Genomic DNA, 17826 nt, shown 5'->3' with positions numbered 1-17826 from the left:
TTACTCGAGCCAGTCTATCTCAGACATTTGCTCGGCCTGACTTGAATTTCCTTTAGTCGGGACTTTCAGTTCTACCTTCACACTTTTGGCTCTGTTTTACGGGTGTCTACAGATGTCTATGGTATCTATAAGTCAGACTAAGTGTCTCTATGTCAGACTACGTGTCTCTATGTCAGACTACGGAGGACGGAAACATGGATGGAATGCCTCTCTCATTTTCTATGCATTTGTGTACGGTGCATGCATATATGGTGTGTGGAATACAGAACTATGTGGCGGGTTGCCACTACATGTAAATATAGTTGCCTTTGCCGTGGACAAGGATAGGCCAGGTCCCAGGGCGCCTCTGGGTCCCAGTCCCCTCGCCTTTGGCTCAGGTCAACTCTCGCACCTCCCTCAAACACTTCATCTTCTCCTCCAGCCTCTCGATGATCTTCTTTTTGATGTCCGCAGACATCATGTCCTCCTCCATCCATCCCTCGTTCTCTTCGCCGGGATCTTCCTCCTCCCAATCGCTCTCATCCTCCTCGCTGAATTCCGACTCATAGTCACTGAGGTCTTTGTGTACCTCAGTGCTGTCACCCTCTCCATCCGATTCAGTCTCCAGGCCTTCGTCTTCGCTGTCCTCCCTGTATCGTAGCTCCCACTTCTCCCACTCATCCCACTCGTCTTCCTCATCGTCCTCGATTGTTGGAAGGGGGATCGGTTTGGTGGTGTCCCCTTCCGGTAGGGGCCATGCCCACTGGAGAAGTCCATCCATCTTGTCGGCGTAGTCCTCCGCATCGAAGTTGAGTGCTTGGGTATAGGCGACTTTGAGTCGGCCTTCGTCGAAATACCCATGCAATACTCGAACTCGAGCATCGGGGAGGAAGGAGATGACCATTGTCTATATAGAAATCAGTCAATCATGTCTTGGTTATGGGGTAGATTGTCTGGACTTACCGGAAAGTCAAGTTGGGGGCGCTCATGTCGGTGGTACTTGCCGAATTGGTACTTGTGGTTTTTGAATCCACTCAGCATCCATCGAACAAGCACGATGAGCTCGCCAACTGACGGGAGAACGTCGTGGTAGCACTCTTCGCTTTCCATGACGACGAGTTGATGCGCGGCCTTTCCGTCGGCACTCGTGGCTCCCCTTTGAATGGTGAAGCCGTGCTGGTCGTTGCTGTTGAAGAGACTATCGTCTTCTTCCATGCTATTTTCATCAAGACTTAGTTCCCAAGACTCTTTTTATCTATCCTTAGGAATTATAGACTTACGAGACTAAGTCCCAGAAAATTGGGGTCTTATTGCCCCCTGGGGATTTGCGGAGGTACTTCGAAAATGCCTTGTACAGTTGATGGTGCATCTCGTGGGGGGTGAAGTCTTGACTGTCCTTCATCGCCCGGACCCAGGTGAACGGGTCGTCCACGGGGTCCTCGGGGTCGAGTGCAGTGTTGGCTATTTTGAAGTCGGTGTCGGTGTCGGGTGCGAAGAATTCGATGAGGGAAGGGTCGGTGTCCCCAGTCCAGAAATCCATCGGGTGGATATCGATATTTGTGGCCTGGTTTGTGATGTAACCAGGCTCCATGTAGCGGAGCTCTCTGTGGAGCTTCTGGAGGCTATGCTCCTTTTGCTCAAAGAGCCAAATCCAGACGGGCGTAGGGCACATTGTGAAGCCACCTGGGGAGGGATGATGAAGAAGGAAGAAAAAAAAAGAGGAAGGTGCAGAGAATGGGGGCTCTTTTATGTCTTCTTTCCCTTGTCAAATTCTGGGTCTTCTCCGACATCCAAGACTATATATCAACTATGCCTAAATCAGATACTAGCTGGGTAGACCCGCGGGTACAAAGTGTGTGTCAACACGAACTAAGCCTAAATCAGACTGATTCCGATCTAGAAAGCCTATTCCTCCAGATGTCATGGCTAGAGTCTTTCGGACGCTATATTTGGTGGCGGGCGGCTCCTGCCCAGCTGTGTGCCCATTCAACAGAATACTAAATTATACGCCAAAACCGAGATTACATTGTGCTGTGGGGCTATTGGGTGCCTTTATACTACTGTATAATCCTAGATAGGAATAGTATATGAACCGCTCGTATATCGCGTCATCGGTAGATAGTGGATGTACATACCTAGGTATGTATTGCCGTAGAAGAGATAGGACAAGAGAAGTATCGGAAAAAGTCAGGCCTTAGTGAAAACAATTAATTTTAGAGTAAGAAGTAGGTCAGACTAAGATGAAAGCCATTTAGAAAGATGTTGGCTCATTTGCCAAGTACAGTACATAGATAGCCTGACCATGCATCCCATGGCGACCTTCTTTGTGTGCACTATTTGAGAGCTAAGTGGATGTGGATATGCGTTAGATGCTTACTGACAATAACCGGTGTTGCATGAAGCTTTGACAAACTTGAACGCCATGAACAACCTTGGAATACATTTCATCTCCAATTCCAGTGATTCTGTCCCGGTGATCCATGTCAATTCCAGTATGACAGCACACCATCTGCCCATATCAAGCAAGTCTCGATTACTGTTGCGAGCTGGATACATTTATGGAAGCAGCGCAGCATCTACGTACTCAGTTTCGTTGGGCTGCATGACCTGTTTTCTGGGCTTCAATTTCAAGTAAATTCCAGTTGCGAAAAAGTGGACTTAGTTAGCTATGAACAGGGTGATACTTTCAGGGTTTATGAGCTCACATTAGTATGCTAACCTCCGTGTTATTGTTATTAAAGCTTCATTTCAAACAAATATTACTCCTCTCATCCAAGCATGCTGTGCAACCTTCGTCCTATTTCCGCGCGGTATCTCACTTCTTGCAGACATACATCTACGCTTTCCTGCATTGGCCTGATCTTCATCTCGTATATCTGTTAGGTCAGCCAGGCTGATGCCTGGTTTATCTCTCCCCTTCTTCAGACAAAATTGAAACAATCCAAAGACGCGGAGAACCCTGTGGGATCGAACGGTACTCATCTGTAAGAATATATGCGGGATCGCGAATGAGCTCTTCGAGCTCTTCCACCCCCTTAAGCCAAAAAAGGCTTGACAACGGTCCGATGAACAAGGAGACCTACTCGCTATCCTTATATATATACTGTGATATCTCTTCTGGAATGACACCGGGGAATTCAATTCCTACAGCCCAAATACGTTGGTAGTCGGCTGCGTATAGATCTAGTATATCTCTCTCGTCTCTTATTGTGAAGGTATTTTGGTCACTTCGAGTTTGAGATAGAGTTGGTGGCGCTGTCGCTGAACTAGTGCTTTCAATAAGACGATTGTAGTGCCTTTCCGCTACTGATAGCCCTTAAATACTATGGGAGATCAACGTACAACACCTTAGAATCATTCAGAATTAAGGATCAGATGACATTTTCGAAGCTACTCTTTGACAAATTTTAGTGTTCTGCTGGTATGTCCTTATAGGACGGAAAGCGAACATACAGTGATCCCAATAGTTATGCTCTTGGCTCCCAAGGGTAATTAGGTTCTTCACCTTGTTCGGTATTAAATAGACCCCGGTGATTCGGGCCGCCGAGTAGCTCAGCTTTCCATTTATTAACCCGAGAATTACCCCAGAAGCTTTCGAGCCATATCCAGGATTTTGCAAGCGCGCTAGAACCATTTAGCTTGTGTGGCACGATATGCGCACACTGAAGCCCGGGTTGGTCACGTCTGGTTAGGACGCATTTGGCGTTGTCGCGTTCTAGGCACTGAAGGGTAACAAAGTCAGTAATATTTTGTTTCTAGGTTCTCAATTAGCGTACCTTTTTCTTTCGCATTAGTCGACACTTCGGCACCAACTGCCTGTGCAAGGAGGGCCTCGATGTTGGACTTCTTTTGGCTGACATGATTATCGAATTCCAAGGGGTCTTCTTCCTTTCGGAGAGCAGGCTCCCTCTGCGTTGGGAGTGCTATAAGAGTATGAAGGTTCTCAGAGGGCTTCTTCTTTAGCTTGAATGCTTTCTGCCACGGGCATTCGTTCGCTCGCGTGGCCCAGAAGCCGGCGTCGGGGCCATCCTGGCCAACCAGTGGTGTCTCGAGAAATGGGATTTGTGGCGGAGATGAGGCAACATGCGTTTGCGTTGTCTCATTTTCAGTGCTGGGCAAGGGCATCAAACTCCCGCTTAGCTTGGTATAGTCCTCGGTGGACTCCACGACAAGGCACGCACCCCCATTCATTCATGTGTCATTATGAACAACGTGAATATTACCGGATATGAACACGCAGATTTCTTTCTCTGTGAGAGCCTCCTTCGCGTCTAAATCTATCCATCCTTCGAACCTGCAGTTGATCTATGTCATGGTACACAGCGAGTCATTCGATGTAAGAGATATGTCGTTGGATATCAAGGCTACACATAGAAAGCGTTTCTTGAAAGGAAGTCAGTAATGCTAGAACCACTTACGGTTTACAATCAGCCCTCGCCGCCGTACACGAACGTGGGCTGTGGGATACCGGTGGGGTACCGATGGGATACCGATGGAAGAGGATCGACACCTCAAGGGCCAATGAGATATCTCTGTACCGGTGGGAGCCGGGGAGAAATTGTTGATATATCATGGGAAGGTCCGCGACTGCGACAGTGCCATCGTAATCGATCACTAATTCACTCGAAATTCAGGTTATATTTACGTCAACAGATCCAAAACTATATAGCTCCGTAACTCCCCTCCATATGCTATCCATAAAAATATTCTCAATTTCTCAAAGTACCTGAACATGACGCAAATGAAAGCTGTTCGCATCGTCAATGCCGGCGACAAAGTTACCGCCGAACTTCGTAATGAACCTCTCCCAACTCCAGGTCCCCGCGATGTCCTGATTAAGGTACACGCTGCTTCGCTCAACTACCGCGACACGGCCCTTTTGAGGGGTGAATATCGTGCGCCGACCAAGGAAAATGGAATTCCTGTATCCGATGGTGCTGGAGAGGTTATTGCTGTCGGAAAAGATGTTGCACGGATCACAAAGGGCGACCGCGTCGCTGTCGGTTGTACTGCAAACTGGATTGCTGGCCCATATATCCCGGAATATCGTTCAAGCAGCGTGGGTTTCACTGTCGATGGACTGTTAGCTGAATGCGTGATTTTCAACGAAGACGCACTTGTCCGCATTCCTGACTATATGTCCTACGTCGAAGCTGCCTCCCTTCCTTGCGCAGCTGTTACGGCCTGGACAGCCCTCAACAAAGTTGAACCCCTTCAGCCGGGCCACACGGTGTTGATCCAAGGCACTGGTGGTGTTTCCCTCTTCGCGTTGCAATTCGCGAAAATCTTCGGCGCTCGTGTCCTTGCGATCACCTCCTCGGATGGGAAGGCTGCTAAGCTCAAGGAGCTTGGAGCCGATGCCGTTGTGAATTATAGCACCACCCCTGATTGGGATCAGGAGATCCTTACTCTGACCGGTGGAAAGGGTGTTGACAAGGTGCTCGATATTGCCGGAGAGAAGACTATCGTGAAGTCGGCAGCATCGACCAAGATCACTGGAACCATCATCTTGATTGGATTCGCAAGCGGTTTCGGCGGTGGCCTTCCGCCAATCGATATCCTCGTTCGATCCCTCACAGTAACCGGGTCAACTGTTGGTTCGCGGGTCGATTTCGAAGCTATGCTTCAGGCCATGGAAAGGCACCAAGTCAGACCTGTTATCGATCAGGTCTATCCCTTCGCAGAATTCCGTGAGGCGTATAAAAGGCTCGAGGGTGGACAACAAGTCGGCAAAGTCGTTATTGAGATCGCCAAATAAGCGACTCATAAGGATAGGAAATATCTGAAAAGGGTAGCTCGCCACGGCGGTATCGGCCGTGGAGCACTCTAATGAATATTGCTGCCAAAAATATTGAAAGTAGGAAAGTAGGAATAGGGGGAAGTCTTCGACTAAGCGTACTTGGGCGGGCCTACGAATTCCCGGCCTTTCTCGGGCATTACTAGTAATATACGCAGGTTAAAACACGTGAAATCCTCTTCCAATACGGTTCAAGATTATAATCCAAAGTCAATAATTGATTAGTGTGCCTCCCAAGGTCTCAAAATGTTTACACGAGAGTGAAGTTGTGAAGCTGGTTTCAATACATCGTCAGTAGCGTTGCGTGGTATAGGAATGGATGTAGAAAAGACAATTAATTTAGCTTGGCTCTAAGGATTGGTAGAGATGAATTATAGACAAGGATCATTGCTCACACGATTTAAATGGCACTGTGTCAATACTGTCTCACAAGTATAGGACGTCCAATGCCCTGAAAGACACTTTATACAGGGTGACATACAAAGCGCTGCCAATTTCATATCTCGGCAAAATATATTCAATCTGACATTCCTAGATAGACCATTTTGTGAATGTATAAAATCACGAACTCGGAACAGATTGTCTATCGGAAACAAATTCAAAATCTAAAACCCTCTATTCACTCTTTTTCGAGGACGGTTTGGGAAACTTCCGCGTCCGACGACGCAGCATCTCCACCCGCTCCTCCATGGTCCAGTTGACTTGATCACCAATAGGGATCAGACATTTAGCCAGGTACTCGTAGTTCTTCCGGAGTAAGTTCACAGTAATGAAAATATAATCCACATTCCGGAAGACAAGAGCATTCTCCTTCGCATAGCGATCCTTCTGCATGAGAAAAGCGACAGGATGATCTCTCCAGTGACGACGCGGGTTCAGGTGGTGAGAAGTGTGGTACCCGTCATTGAAAGAGAATCGGTTACTCTGGTATCTGTCAGTCACGATCTACACATTAATCAAGTTGTTAAAACTCACCGGAACATCAATCAAGGTGATACTGGACAGGTAATCCGAATCAGGGTCTGCCGGATCCACGAAAGCATGCTGGCCCCAGTTGCCGACCATCAAGCCCAGACGCATGACGGTGAGCGGGAGGATGAAGACGAACGTGGTAGCGCGCGCATTGACGTAGTTGTAGAGCATATAAATGGCAACGTAGTTACCGACCTCCCAGAAGGCGCATTTGGCCGCATACTTGAACTGGCCCTTTCGCCAAAAGTACATTGGGAGTTCGAGCCAGATGAAAAAGAAGAACCGGCCCACGTAGGTCAGGAAGTCTGGGATGCTGTCGCGGTCGTAGTACATCGTTGTGCTCAGATCGTCGCCGCCGTTACCCTCGACGTGGTGGTGCTTGATGTGGTGGTAATAGTATGAGTTCCATGTATGCCCGTGCATGGGGTCCAGCAGGTAGGGGAAGAGCATGTCGAACAGATATAGTTTTGATGTTAGGACTCCATTCATGTGGATGTGTTGGTGCTTCATCAGCGTGAAAGCGCCGCAATAGAACCCTTGCATGAGCCAGTGCAGGGCACCGTGCAGGTAGGAGAATCGGTAATATAAGAATGCGGCACTTGGCACAATAGTCGTGAAGTACAGGATAAGGTGCGTTACCATGACCACGTCGGTCTGGTATCGTACGACGCCTTTCGCCCAGTTGATGTACGGCGTAAGCACGTACTTTTGGATGGGCCCCGGTAGCTTGGCCCTCAGCAGCGGGGTGTCCCAGAATTGGGAGATGGTAGGATCAAATTCTACATGAGAAGGATCATTGAGATTGTGAAGCTTTTGGACTGTTTCTTTGGTGCTCAGCTTGTCCAATGGCTGTGCACTTGTTTCGTCTAGAATTTGGTTAGTGTGTTCTTCAACTGACAAGGCAGGGGTATTACCATCTGAGCTGGGCTGAGGCTCAACAATAGCATCGATCACCAGTCGATCTTGGTAGGTGAGTTGGGGATCTGTGTATGTAGAGGGATCCATGATGCCTTAGTACGGCGGAGTCTAGTCATGTTAATCCTGTTCTGTCAAACATGTAGTCCAACACTAACCCGGGGTCCAAGCTCTTGATTATAACAAACTTGGATAATTTCCGGGATCTCCGGGTTTATAAAGATAATAGATGCCTAGCAAATACGGAGTACCCTGGACAGTCTCCTAATAATAAGACAACGCAACGCGTCAGGGGCGCGAAGAGATTTCGGGGACTCAACTGTGGGTCCTGGAATCGACAAGTTATGTGAGTCGAAACAACGTCTTTAATGATTCTAACGCTTGATCTAGTATTTCCAAGTACAGCTCAAGCTATCCTTTGCCATCCGAGAGTATTTAAGGGCCTCGTTGTCAAGAACTTGTGATTATGCTACGCCATACAGCATGCCCATCCGATTCAGGGGGCGGGAAACTTTTCCCCCTGAACATCCCACCACCCTAAGATTTTTAGCGAAAACTCCAGCTAAAGTACAATTGTTTATATGTGCGCATAGAAATATAGAGTACTCGGGCTTATAAAACCTAATGCGTAAGTTTTGGAGAATCATAATTTACATTTCTTGAGATAAGCCCCTGGCGGAAGATCATCACCTAAGAAAAAATAAGCTACCAGCCTATAAGAAAGGCTAGATAAAGCACGAGAATGCTAAATAGATGCTGCGAAGAAGCGTTCTGGTTGTCGAGAATATCAAATATCTCGCAAAACAATCTATTGTTTTGGTATAAGGATGTGGATGGGCTGTAAGGATGAGAGATGAAGAATTAATGAAATATAACGAAGCAACATCTGTCCTTTGCTACATGGGTAAGAGCCAATTGTTGCCAAGACAGTGACATATCGAGGCGAGACCGGTCTTCCTTCGATCATAAGGTCGAATTCCTTTTTCTATGCTAAAACCACTTCAAAGACCTTGGTGAATAAGGCCTTGTCTAGGCTTAGAAGGCCACTGCGTTGCAGAAGTTGACCCAAGGACCTGACCAGCGCTATCCAGAGCACTAACAAAGAAATACCGACCAGTCAGGTTGGTAGGAACAGGTATCTCAGTCTCAAAGCCGCCTTTAGGGTATCCCCCCAAGAAGACTGATTCACCCTCGACACCCTCATCGGTTCCATTCAGTGACCACATAGACACTTCCGTAGCTCCGTTCCAACTCACATACACTCTTCCATCATCCACAGCAACCTCGGGCATGGTCTGAGGATGACCAATCCAGGGACTCTTCGTGATCCGGTAGGAGCGAATTTCCCCGCTGTTGAAGAACGTCTCGGGGCCCATATGAGCATTGCAGAGCAGTGATCCGTCCGAGGCGTATTCGGCCCAGTTCGCATTCGGGCCAAAGCCCAGGACCACATTGCCGCTATCCAAGATCTGCATCGATCCACTGTTGTCGGTGAGAACGCTGTTCGGACTGATGTATTCATGCTGCAGCTGCACAGTCATCTTCTCTGTGTCTAGGACAACCGTCAAACCCCGGGTTGGACCTGTCACAGGACGGCCAGGGCAGTTCCCGTTGTCGAAAATGGAAACAATCCGGCCGTTTTCGTGGAACCGGGCATGGTGCTGGCCATTGAAGCCCGTCGCTGCACCACCAGATAGGTCTTTGAACATATTTCCTTTCCCTCCAAGCTTCCAGATAACAGCGCCTGTCCGGCCATCCACGTAGACAATGGAGCTCATCATTCGACAGGAGATGAGGTAATTGCCGAGATCGTCTTTCTCGATGCTGTTAACATGGAACAGATCCGGTGCGGTCTTTTCCGTTCTGCCATCGCCTGGCTGGAAGTGGTAGTACTCTTCGAAGCTATAATGGTCCGAAGCGCGCCACTCAAATAACACCTCTCCTGTCTGGATGTCGATCTCCTGGAACCCTGTATCCATAAGAAATTCAACTTCCGGCGGTGCCTCGAACGCCGTTTGGTTCACCGCGAAGACACCATTGATAACCAGGAGTGCTGTCCCTGAGGGAGTCAGGGTTAACTCATGCGCATCGAGGTGCCACCTGTTGCCTGAATTGCCTGAACGGATTTGGTAAACTTCCTCGTAGCGGGAGTTTATCTATAGGGCATCAGAACATTTCTCAAGGCGATACCGCCGATCGACAACTTACCAATGCATAATAGGTTGAGTCTTCAGAAAGGGAGACAATATAGTCTTCTCCTCGATAGGATTGTATGTCCGCTGTGACATACCCGGTCGTATGCCAGACGAGATACCCGTTCGTATCGAGGATCAACACTCCCGGAACGTTCACCTGCTTTCCCCAGTAGGGCACAATGGTGTAAAGACTCTCATTATGACACTGTGAATTTTCCTCGTGGATGTTCAGGATAGGTCCAATGGCACTAGAAGAGTGGTACAGCTGGTGAGGCCATCGGTCGAACGCGCCCAGGTCATATGGTCGCGATCGATACACCGGGGGGATATCCGCCAGTGACTCGCATGTCACTAGGAGCAACGCCACGAGTTTTAAAAACATGGTTGGATATCTCATAATACCGCACCGAAGCGAAACATGGCAACTGTATGGGATACCTGGGTATGGCCCGATGTCGGGAGGTTTTCCACGCCAAGCAGATGTGCGGGCAAACCCTTGCGGAAGTCTTGGGGCTTTTGTTTTGGTGGGGCACCGTTCTGTGAGGGTTTTTATTTCTTTGGAATCGTGAAATCGTCTTTGTATTTCTCAGGAGACTATTCACAGTTCTAACGTTGGAAAAAGATGTGGTCGCTTCATCCGCCAGTTCTGCAGTAACAGAGTGTCACCTACACCAGGCAAGACTATACGTTATGTTGCAATTGCTTTTGTGGGAGTAGAAAAGGTATTGCCGATTGAATTGTTATATATCTTTATATCATTCTGAGCAGAATTGTGATCCATAGGAGTCTGTCCTTATTTAGTGAGAGCTCTCTTCGATCTGCTTTCGGCTTCCAATAAATAAGCTATGCCACCATAGCCTTGGTAAACCTGGGCATTGGAACTAGTTTATTAACCTTAGCCGTTGGCGATATTGGTTGAAGTCGTTATCAGATTGAGGTTGAAAGGAGCAACCGTGTAATAGAACGTTTGAGATATGCGGGCTTGTACCCGTACATAGAGTGGATATAGTGAAAGCCAACATGCTCAGAATTTCAATCAATTGAAGCTATCGGAAGCTGACCGTAAGGCCCCTCTTCTTCTCAGACCATGATCTTTCATGGTTATATCGTGGAAATAGCATGTACTTTGCCTACATGACTTCAATGTTCTTACTGACAGTTCTCAGCAAATGGGCTTGGAAAAGAACAAAAGATGTCTCAACCATCAAGCGATGCTAGAACTGACATTCAACAAAGATGATAACCTGATTATCCTCCCGAAGCCAAAGAAAAATGTCTCACTTCCCCTCTGCCAATCCTCTAGTTCTTCCTAGTTGCTTGCAACCCCAGTCCGACTAAGCCTTGATGGAGTAAGATTTTCGCCACCCCGACACATCACTGGGTACGAGACCCAATTTAATAGTTCCGTTGACATCATGACCTCCATCAATGCAGTATACGTTGGGGTTAATCATTTCCTGGTGAATGTTGTTCTCACTCAGAATGTAAACCTCCGACTGGGGGGTCTATACAGAAATGGAGCTATTAAATTCCAAAAGAGCAAGTAAATCAGAAAATCATCTACAAAAACACATGCTACATGCTATGATGTGTATCTCCACAGCCATAAATCCATCAAAAACAATCCGTGCATAAATATTCCTAGATTCCCTCCTAGACGTGAATTTTTCTCTCTTTCAACTCAGAACAATCCCCAGCCTCCTACCTCCAGCCTTCAACTTCCACTCTCCCAACTTTCCACCTCTTAACCTCTTAACCAATCTTCCCCGATTCCCTCTCACCTCACAAAGAACTATCATACCAAAAATGAAGTTCCTCACATCCCTTCTTCTGCTCGCTACCTCTGCCATCGCAGCTCCTGTCACTACTACTGCGAAGGAGTCGAAGCACTTCCACCTCAAGACCAGCGGCGCCACCAATGAAAACCACAACAACCTATATGTCTACGCCTACCACACGGGCGCAGGTCTCAACGACGCTGTGCTCACCAAGGATGCTAGCATGGCCAGTCCAGTCTATCTGAACGGGACAAACGCAGTCGTCGCCCTGGAGAGCGAATTGTCTTGGGGCCTGATCGCCACTGGCAACACCAACTACGCCTGTGAGTATCGCCACATACCTTGGAAAAGTTCTCCTGTGTCACATTTCAGTCTGGACTAACCTGCTATTCTTATCCACTTTAGCTTGGTTGCCTATGGTTATCAACGCCGGCAGCGGCGGCAGCGAAGGATACTCCATCAAGGGCGACAACTTCCAATGGTCGGAACAGAGCGGCTTCGGTGGTTGGCTCGGTAAGAAAACCCTGTCTCTTTGTTCCATGTTCTCGTTTTCAAGACCATGGCATTAACATCTCCATAACAGTCTGTGACTGGTACCACAATGCGCCCCAGCTATTCTACTTGAACCGCTACTACACCGCCACCATCCCCTCCAGCTGCTCCAAGGTCCAGGTGAAGGCCGAATACATCTAGATTTCCACGGTCGCTCGGGGTGATTTGGCCCCCTTTAATGGCACTTAATGATCGACGGTCCGGGGTTTGGACGTCTTAATGTTTACTACTTAATAGCGATTCAGCGAATAATGAAATGAAATGCTTTCTTGCTATGTACATACTGCTAGTTCAAGACGGGGATATCAAAAAAACACACTAGCAGAGAAAAGATCGTGTCGATCAACCGCGTGACATCATGTTCCAACGTAAAGCGTTTCCCTTCTATTCCATCGCCATGCCGGTCATGAAGCTGCAATTCCCGCAGGAGCAGAGTTCTCGTAATAGCGCTTGTCCATCCCAGCCTGCAAGCGCGCTTCTTCGTTAAATGGCCCGCGGATCGGACCCCTGAAATGCTTCTGCACATTCGACCGGAAGACCTGAACAGGATCAGTCCCCTCCTGGGCGCAGATCCACGTCAACCACCGATGACCAGTGGTTACATGTGTGATTTCGTCGTTGTGGATAATCTCCAAGGTCGCCACACTCTCGCCATCACTAGCTCTGCGGAACTTCTCAATCGTCATGGGGTTAACATCCAGGCCTCGTGCCTCGTGCACCAGAGCGATGATACTGATTCTCGCTCGGAGATCGTACGCAGTTTCAGTTGCAGATAGCCACAGACTATGGTGTACCGGGAGCGAACCAAAGCTAGATCCCATCTCCTCGAGTCTAGTGCGGAGGAGGGAGAAGTGCTTAGCCTCGTCGTTCGCGACCTTCAACCAGTCGTAGAAGAAGGCGCGCGGGAGTTCCTGCGACGTCCCTTCTGTCTGGAATGTCGCAAAGCGAATGCAGATATCAATAGCCAGGTCGATAGCCCACAGTTCGATATTGGCCAGCGCATGGAGCATAGCAATGCGGCTCTTCAAGGTCCCGCCTCGGCCCGCCTTCGGCATCTGGCTCGGGTCAACAGTTTCCATTTTCTCGCGCGGCGGCTGGTCAGGCGGAGCGACAGTGCCCCTTCCAAGCGGCATGGGTGAATCAGAAGCCTCTCTAGCAGAGAAAATAGAGAAAAGATGCGTAGCCAGCTCGATCTTGTGCTCTGGATTGGCTGTATTGAGAACATGAGCGGCCCAGTCGCACAGCGTCGCGTCGTCGCCGAGATAAGTCGCCGGGCCGGGATCCTCTCGGCCCGAAGCAGCAGAAACAGAAACAGCAGTAGCGGTAGTCGTAGGAAGAGCCTTCTCTGCAGGTCGCGGGTGCTTGAGCTTGACTTTCTCACTAACAGGATCGACACTAGCAACCCCAACAGTATCCCCGTCCTCGACGGGGAAATCCAGCGCAACGGACTCGCCGCGCACATCCACGGGGAACGTACAGGCCTTGATACCGACGCTGGATTCGCCGGTTTCTACGTTGAAATCGTATGCGTGCCACGGACACGAGACGACATACGCCGAGTCCTCGATGTCGACTGAGGAGTCGGCCATTGGGCCGCCGGCATGCGGGCATTCTGCCTCCATGGAGTAGTACGACCAGCCATCATTGGTGTCGTTGGATTTCAGACTTGATTTGTCGATCGTCGGGAGCCGGAATAAGACCAGTTTCTTGCCTGTGCTTAGGCGGACCACGTATCGCGCCTGCGTGAAGTCGGAGAGTTTCCCGCAGTTGATCCACATCTTGATTTTTGCAAGTGTTGATGTCTCTTTGGCGTAACTAGAAGGGTTTGTTTGAGGCTTTTCGCCTCGATTGATTTTAACGATCACGTGATGATGTGTATTTGCCCCACTTTTCGATCTTTATATAGGCCGTTTATATAGGGGGACTTCTAATAGGGGGTCACTCAATAGGGGCAACCTTGGTCGCTATCTTCTAATTCAATACTGTGTAATTTGGATAACAATACTTCAGACCGCTCATTAATTTATTATTGATGGCAAGCAAACATCTCGCCTAGCACGGGCTTCGGGGCCGCCACAATCACCACCCTCGTGTTATCCAACCTTGAAGGGGGTAAAGTGACCTGTCCGATCATACCTTTTTTACGTTGTTTCCATCCTTCGAAACTAAAACAGAGATGAAAAGTACATACATAGTGAAGGACTAGCGAAAAAGAAAGCAATAATTTCGGGCCTTTAACTTGTTACGTAGCGCGTATTTTATAAGCGTAATTACGCAATTAATATGTCACAGATAGGATAAATACGAGAACTACAGTACTAATAGTACATATAACGTACGTGCAAACGAAGAAAACCGTATTTAATTAGTAGTAACAACCAACTCTATCATGATAGTTAATAAAAATCTGGCGGTAAAAATAGCATGCTCAGATACCAAGATCTTCGCCATGTATTAATAAACCAATCATCCAGCTGCGGCAAGATTAGTTACTGGAAATACTAAGGTTAATTGAAGATGAATAGATAGCGGTGAAAGGGATCTTCGCTATTCGTAGACTCGATGCCTAGTTGTTGGCGTCTATAGCTATTCTTTGAGAGGTTCGAAGGACTCGTCCCCCACAAATGACCAGGTTAAAGTGTGATTGAGCGGCAGCCAGCAGAGCGGACCTTGGGCGCCTCAATGAAATGTGGGCCTCGCTTACTGGTCTCAATTAATAGTGTCCGCAACGAGGAATTTTCTCTCGTCAATTAGAAAGTCTATTTTCCTATAATATATAGGCTATTAGTCTTATATTTATATAAACTCACTTGCAGCGACTTGAGCCTTCGGCATACATATGTAGTGTGCGTGAAGGGTTGAGGAGAAGTGAAAAAAAAAAAAAATACGTGAGTTAGGTACTGGTATTTATCAAGTCTGTGACGACTGCCTTCACAAACCAACACTCACACCTAAGCACATCCTGCGACAGGGGGTTGGAAAGGGTCTAGGAGAAATAATTCCGAGCGTTTGCTCATTTATTCTTCTAGTCTTTCCACTTTCCAACTTTTCACATCTCCGTTCACGTCTCAATACCCAGAGGCCTGACGATTTTTACTCTGCCTTATTAGGTGAGACGCGGCTAGCCGTCTCTAACGCTTTACCTAAAAAACTAACGTTATGCAGAACAATACCTGAAAATGGATGGTACTCCCAACAATCCGATCAAATGGGGGGTTTATCGAGAGGGCGTTCGGTCCCAGCTGCAAAGATTTGAGTCCCTACCACAGGATGGCCTCGCGTTAATGCAGTCCTATCAGGCTGTCCTCGACAACGATGAGACTTTCACTCAGTACTTCTCAGACAAGCCACTCGAAAGTTACACTATCGAGTCGCGAGTAAGGGAAATACTGGGGATTCGTCCGAGGGATAAGAATGGTCCCTCGGTCAGCTGGGTCAACATTTTCAGACACGGCAGTTTCGAAAAGCAAAGTGACGGTTCATATCACTGCTACGATCAAGGGAACCTCATTTCATTTGATGAATCTCTTCACAAAAGCATCCTCCTTAACCGATGCTTCCTCCCGGAAAACTCCTGCTTGTGGCCAAGTCCCGCGGACGCCGAAAGAGAGTCCGAAGTCACTCTGGCAATAGAGGCAGACATCTTGGATGAAATTGACAGAAAGACCAAATGTGCGTACTTCCCATACTTTCTTACACTCGCAGGTCGTAAGAGACATGCTAATGGAAACAGACGTGGAGAAACTGAAGCGACTTCAGCTGGCACTGAAGAAACGCCGAATCAAACTTCTCCAAGGTGTTCAGGACCCCGTAAAAAGGTCTCGAACACCGCAAACCCCTGGATCACAGTATCCTACCCCGAGCGAGTCGCTTCGTCCCACGGTATCTGTTGAGACGCATACCCGTGCTCGCAGTTCATCCGAAAGCTCGGGTGTCTCAAGTGGATCCGACATCCCTTTCACGGCCCCTGGCGATACATCAAGGCCAATATCTCATGACAGTGATGACGATAATGATGATGCGGTTAGCAACTCACACCAACAAGAAAATTCGAATGCCATCACCGAAAGCTACCAGAAAGCATATGAAAATGAAACAGGAGTGTCGGTGTCTGGACTTCTCAGCAGCAGAAAGCCCCAGGTCGCACAAAGCCATGATCGCACACAGAATCTAAAGCCATTCCAAGGAGACGGGTCAGCACAGAATCCAAAGCCATTCCAAGGAGACGGGTCAGCGAAACACCAGCTCCATGGCAATGAGGACCTGGCGCGACCGCCCCTGAAAAATCAAAAGACCGAGACTGCCCCGTCCCCAGCAGAGATCGAGACCATTGACCTTAGTGGAGAACTGCCAATGTGGAAAGAAAAGGTCGATACGCCCACTAAACATCAGCCCGCATACTCCACCACAGGAAAGAAACGCAAAGGACAAAAGCGAACACGGAATAACTTCACCGACTACGAGAAGGAGCACGCTCCAGCCTGGTTCAAGAGCCAGGTCAACGCAGGAAAGTCCCCGAGCGAGATTGAGAAGGCCTACGTCGAGGAGTTCGGTGTCTTCCACCGCTGGCTGACCGTGAAGCTCTGGGTCGACCGGATGGATGAAAGGGCCGCCAAAGCAGAGAAAACGGTCAAAGCAGAGAACCCCAGCAAAATCGTGGTATTGAAAGTACAACTCCCGTCGCATCTTCGTTTGGCCTTTTTGAATGACAATCCACCCTAGCCGATTCGGACATTCCCTACGAGCCGGGTGATGTCAGCAACTGATGCTGTTCCCTCTCGTATTGCCGCCGCGCCGCCCTATGTATCTCCATACCCTCTATTCCGGTCCCCCCAGCAGCCTGGGGGCTCACCCGTCCCATACCAGCTGGACTGGCCTTCCAAGACGGCTGCATCGACACCATTCAAGAGTGGTCTTCCGAACGTGTACTGATAGGTGGGCTTGGATGTCGGTTATCGCAGGTCATCTTTTAACTGACATAACTTGATCATATTCATTTTCAAGGCATAAGGAAGTCAGCTCACGGTACGTTTTATCATTTAATAGCACCATAAGCATTTAACTAATCTATGTTCTCAGAAAATTTTCGCTGAGCTGAAAGTCTTACTTCTGTTTGTGGTACTCTTCACGCAACTGGTCAATACGTATCTTCATATCAGCCACTTCTTTACTTAATAATACCATCCCTACCATTTGAAAGGACTTGCTTTGTATTCTTTTGTCATTAGTGAAGATACATACGTATAATGGATGACCTAGTTGGCCGCTAAATGTGATCTTGACTATGCAGGAGTCATAGAACACATATCGTAAAGATCAAAGTGTTGAGTTGATTTCCTCTCTTACACGTTACTTTGTTGCCATCCGTCTTGCGCCAGCAGGCTATGGTAACAACTCTTCTAGTCATCCTAGGCCTTTTCCTAGGATCGATGCTCACGATTCCGCTACGAGGTTGGAGCCAGAGGAGGCGGATGGACATACCCATGATATGAGGGGGAATGAGAGGAATTAGGACTGCAATACTAGTAATTGGGAGGATACAAAGCCAGTCTGCATGGCCATGACGACTACTTCATGAATTTCATATTATTATCATGGGTAACTCGCCATCCATTCAGTAATGGGCTTCTTTAATGCC

General features: G+C 48.2%; 8 protein-coding genes across 8 annotated transcripts; 3 read left to right on the top strand and 5 right to left on the bottom strand.

Annotated features, from left to right (window-relative positions):
• Window positions 1–373: 373 nt before the first annotated feature.
• Window positions 374–1651, bottom strand: N7525_001864 (uncharacterized protein; the record flags this gene model as incomplete). Its single annotated transcript, XM_002557482.1, has 3 exons — window positions 374–886; window positions 943–1195; window positions 1260–1651. The coding sequence occupies 3 exons, from the start codon at window positions 1649–1651 to the stop codon at window positions 374–376; spliced, it is 1158 nt and encodes a 385-aa protein (XP_002557528.1).
• Window positions 1652–3717: 2066 nt separating this feature from the next.
• On the bottom strand, window positions 3718–4170 carry N7525_001863 (uncharacterized protein; the record flags this gene model as incomplete). Its single annotated transcript, XM_061212077.1, has 1 exon — window positions 3718–4170. The coding sequence occupies one exon, from the start codon at window positions 4168–4170 to the stop codon at window positions 3718–3720; it is 453 nt and encodes a 150-aa protein (XP_061071303.1).
• Window positions 4171–4711: 541 nt separating this feature from the next.
• Window positions 4712–5737, top strand: N7525_001862 (zinc-dependent alcohol dehydrogenase family protein; the record flags this gene model as incomplete). The annotated part of the gene is made up of 1 exon (XM_002557484.1): window positions 4712–5737. The coding sequence occupies one exon, from the start codon at window positions 4712–4714 to the stop codon at window positions 5735–5737; it is 1026 nt and encodes a 341-aa protein (XP_002557530.1).
• Window positions 5738–6391: 654 nt separating this feature from the next.
• Window positions 6392–7753, bottom strand: N7525_001861 (uncharacterized protein; the record flags this gene model as incomplete). The annotated part of the gene is made up of 3 exons (XM_002557485.1): window positions 6392–6700; window positions 6752–7614; window positions 7663–7753. The coding sequence occupies 3 exons, from the start codon at window positions 7751–7753 to the stop codon at window positions 6392–6394; spliced, it is 1263 nt and encodes a 420-aa protein (XP_002557531.1).
• A 911-nt stretch (window positions 7754–8664) lies between these two features.
• N7525_001860 (uncharacterized protein) lies at window positions 8665–10255 on the bottom strand (the record flags this gene model as incomplete). The annotated part of the gene is made up of 2 exons (XM_002557486.2): window positions 8665–9819; window positions 9872–10255. 2 exons carry the CDS (start codon window positions 10253–10255, stop codon window positions 8665–8667), a joined length of 1539 nt encoding a protein of 512 aa, XP_002557532.2.
• Window positions 10256–11664: 1409 nt separating this feature from the next.
• Window positions 11665–12329, top strand: N7525_001859 (uncharacterized protein; the record flags this gene model as incomplete). The annotated part of the gene is made up of 3 exons (XM_002557487.1): window positions 11665–11959; window positions 12042–12149; window positions 12220–12329. 3 exons carry the CDS (start codon window positions 11665–11667, stop codon window positions 12327–12329), a joined length of 513 nt encoding a protein of 170 aa, XP_002557533.1.
• Window positions 12330–12592: 263 nt separating this feature from the next.
• N7525_001858 (Rieske [2Fe-2S] domain protein) lies at window positions 12593–13966 on the bottom strand (the record flags this gene model as incomplete). The annotated part of the gene is made up of 1 exon (XM_002557488.2): window positions 12593–13966. The coding sequence occupies one exon, from the start codon at window positions 13964–13966 to the stop codon at window positions 12593–12595; it is 1374 nt and encodes a 457-aa protein (XP_002557534.1).
• A 1401-nt stretch (window positions 13967–15367) lies between these two features.
• On the top strand, window positions 15368–17120 carry N7525_001857 (uncharacterized protein; the record flags this gene model as incomplete). The annotated part of the gene is made up of 3 exons (XM_002557489.2): window positions 15368–15860; window positions 15922–16847; window positions 16911–17120. 3 exons carry the CDS (start codon window positions 15368–15370, stop codon window positions 17118–17120), a joined length of 1629 nt encoding a protein of 542 aa, XP_002557535.2.
• Window positions 17121–17826: the final 706 nt, after the last annotated feature.

The sequence above is a fragment of the Penicillium rubens genome (genome assembly GCF_028828025.1).
Source record: "Penicillium rubens strain IBT 27055 chromosome Unknown utg000001l_segment0_segment0, whole genome shotgun sequence".
Classification (NCBI taxonomy): domain Eukaryota; kingdom Fungi; phylum Ascomycota; class Eurotiomycetes; order Eurotiales; family Aspergillaceae; genus Penicillium; species Penicillium rubens.
This window is presented reverse-complemented; position numbering and strand designations above follow the sequence as displayed.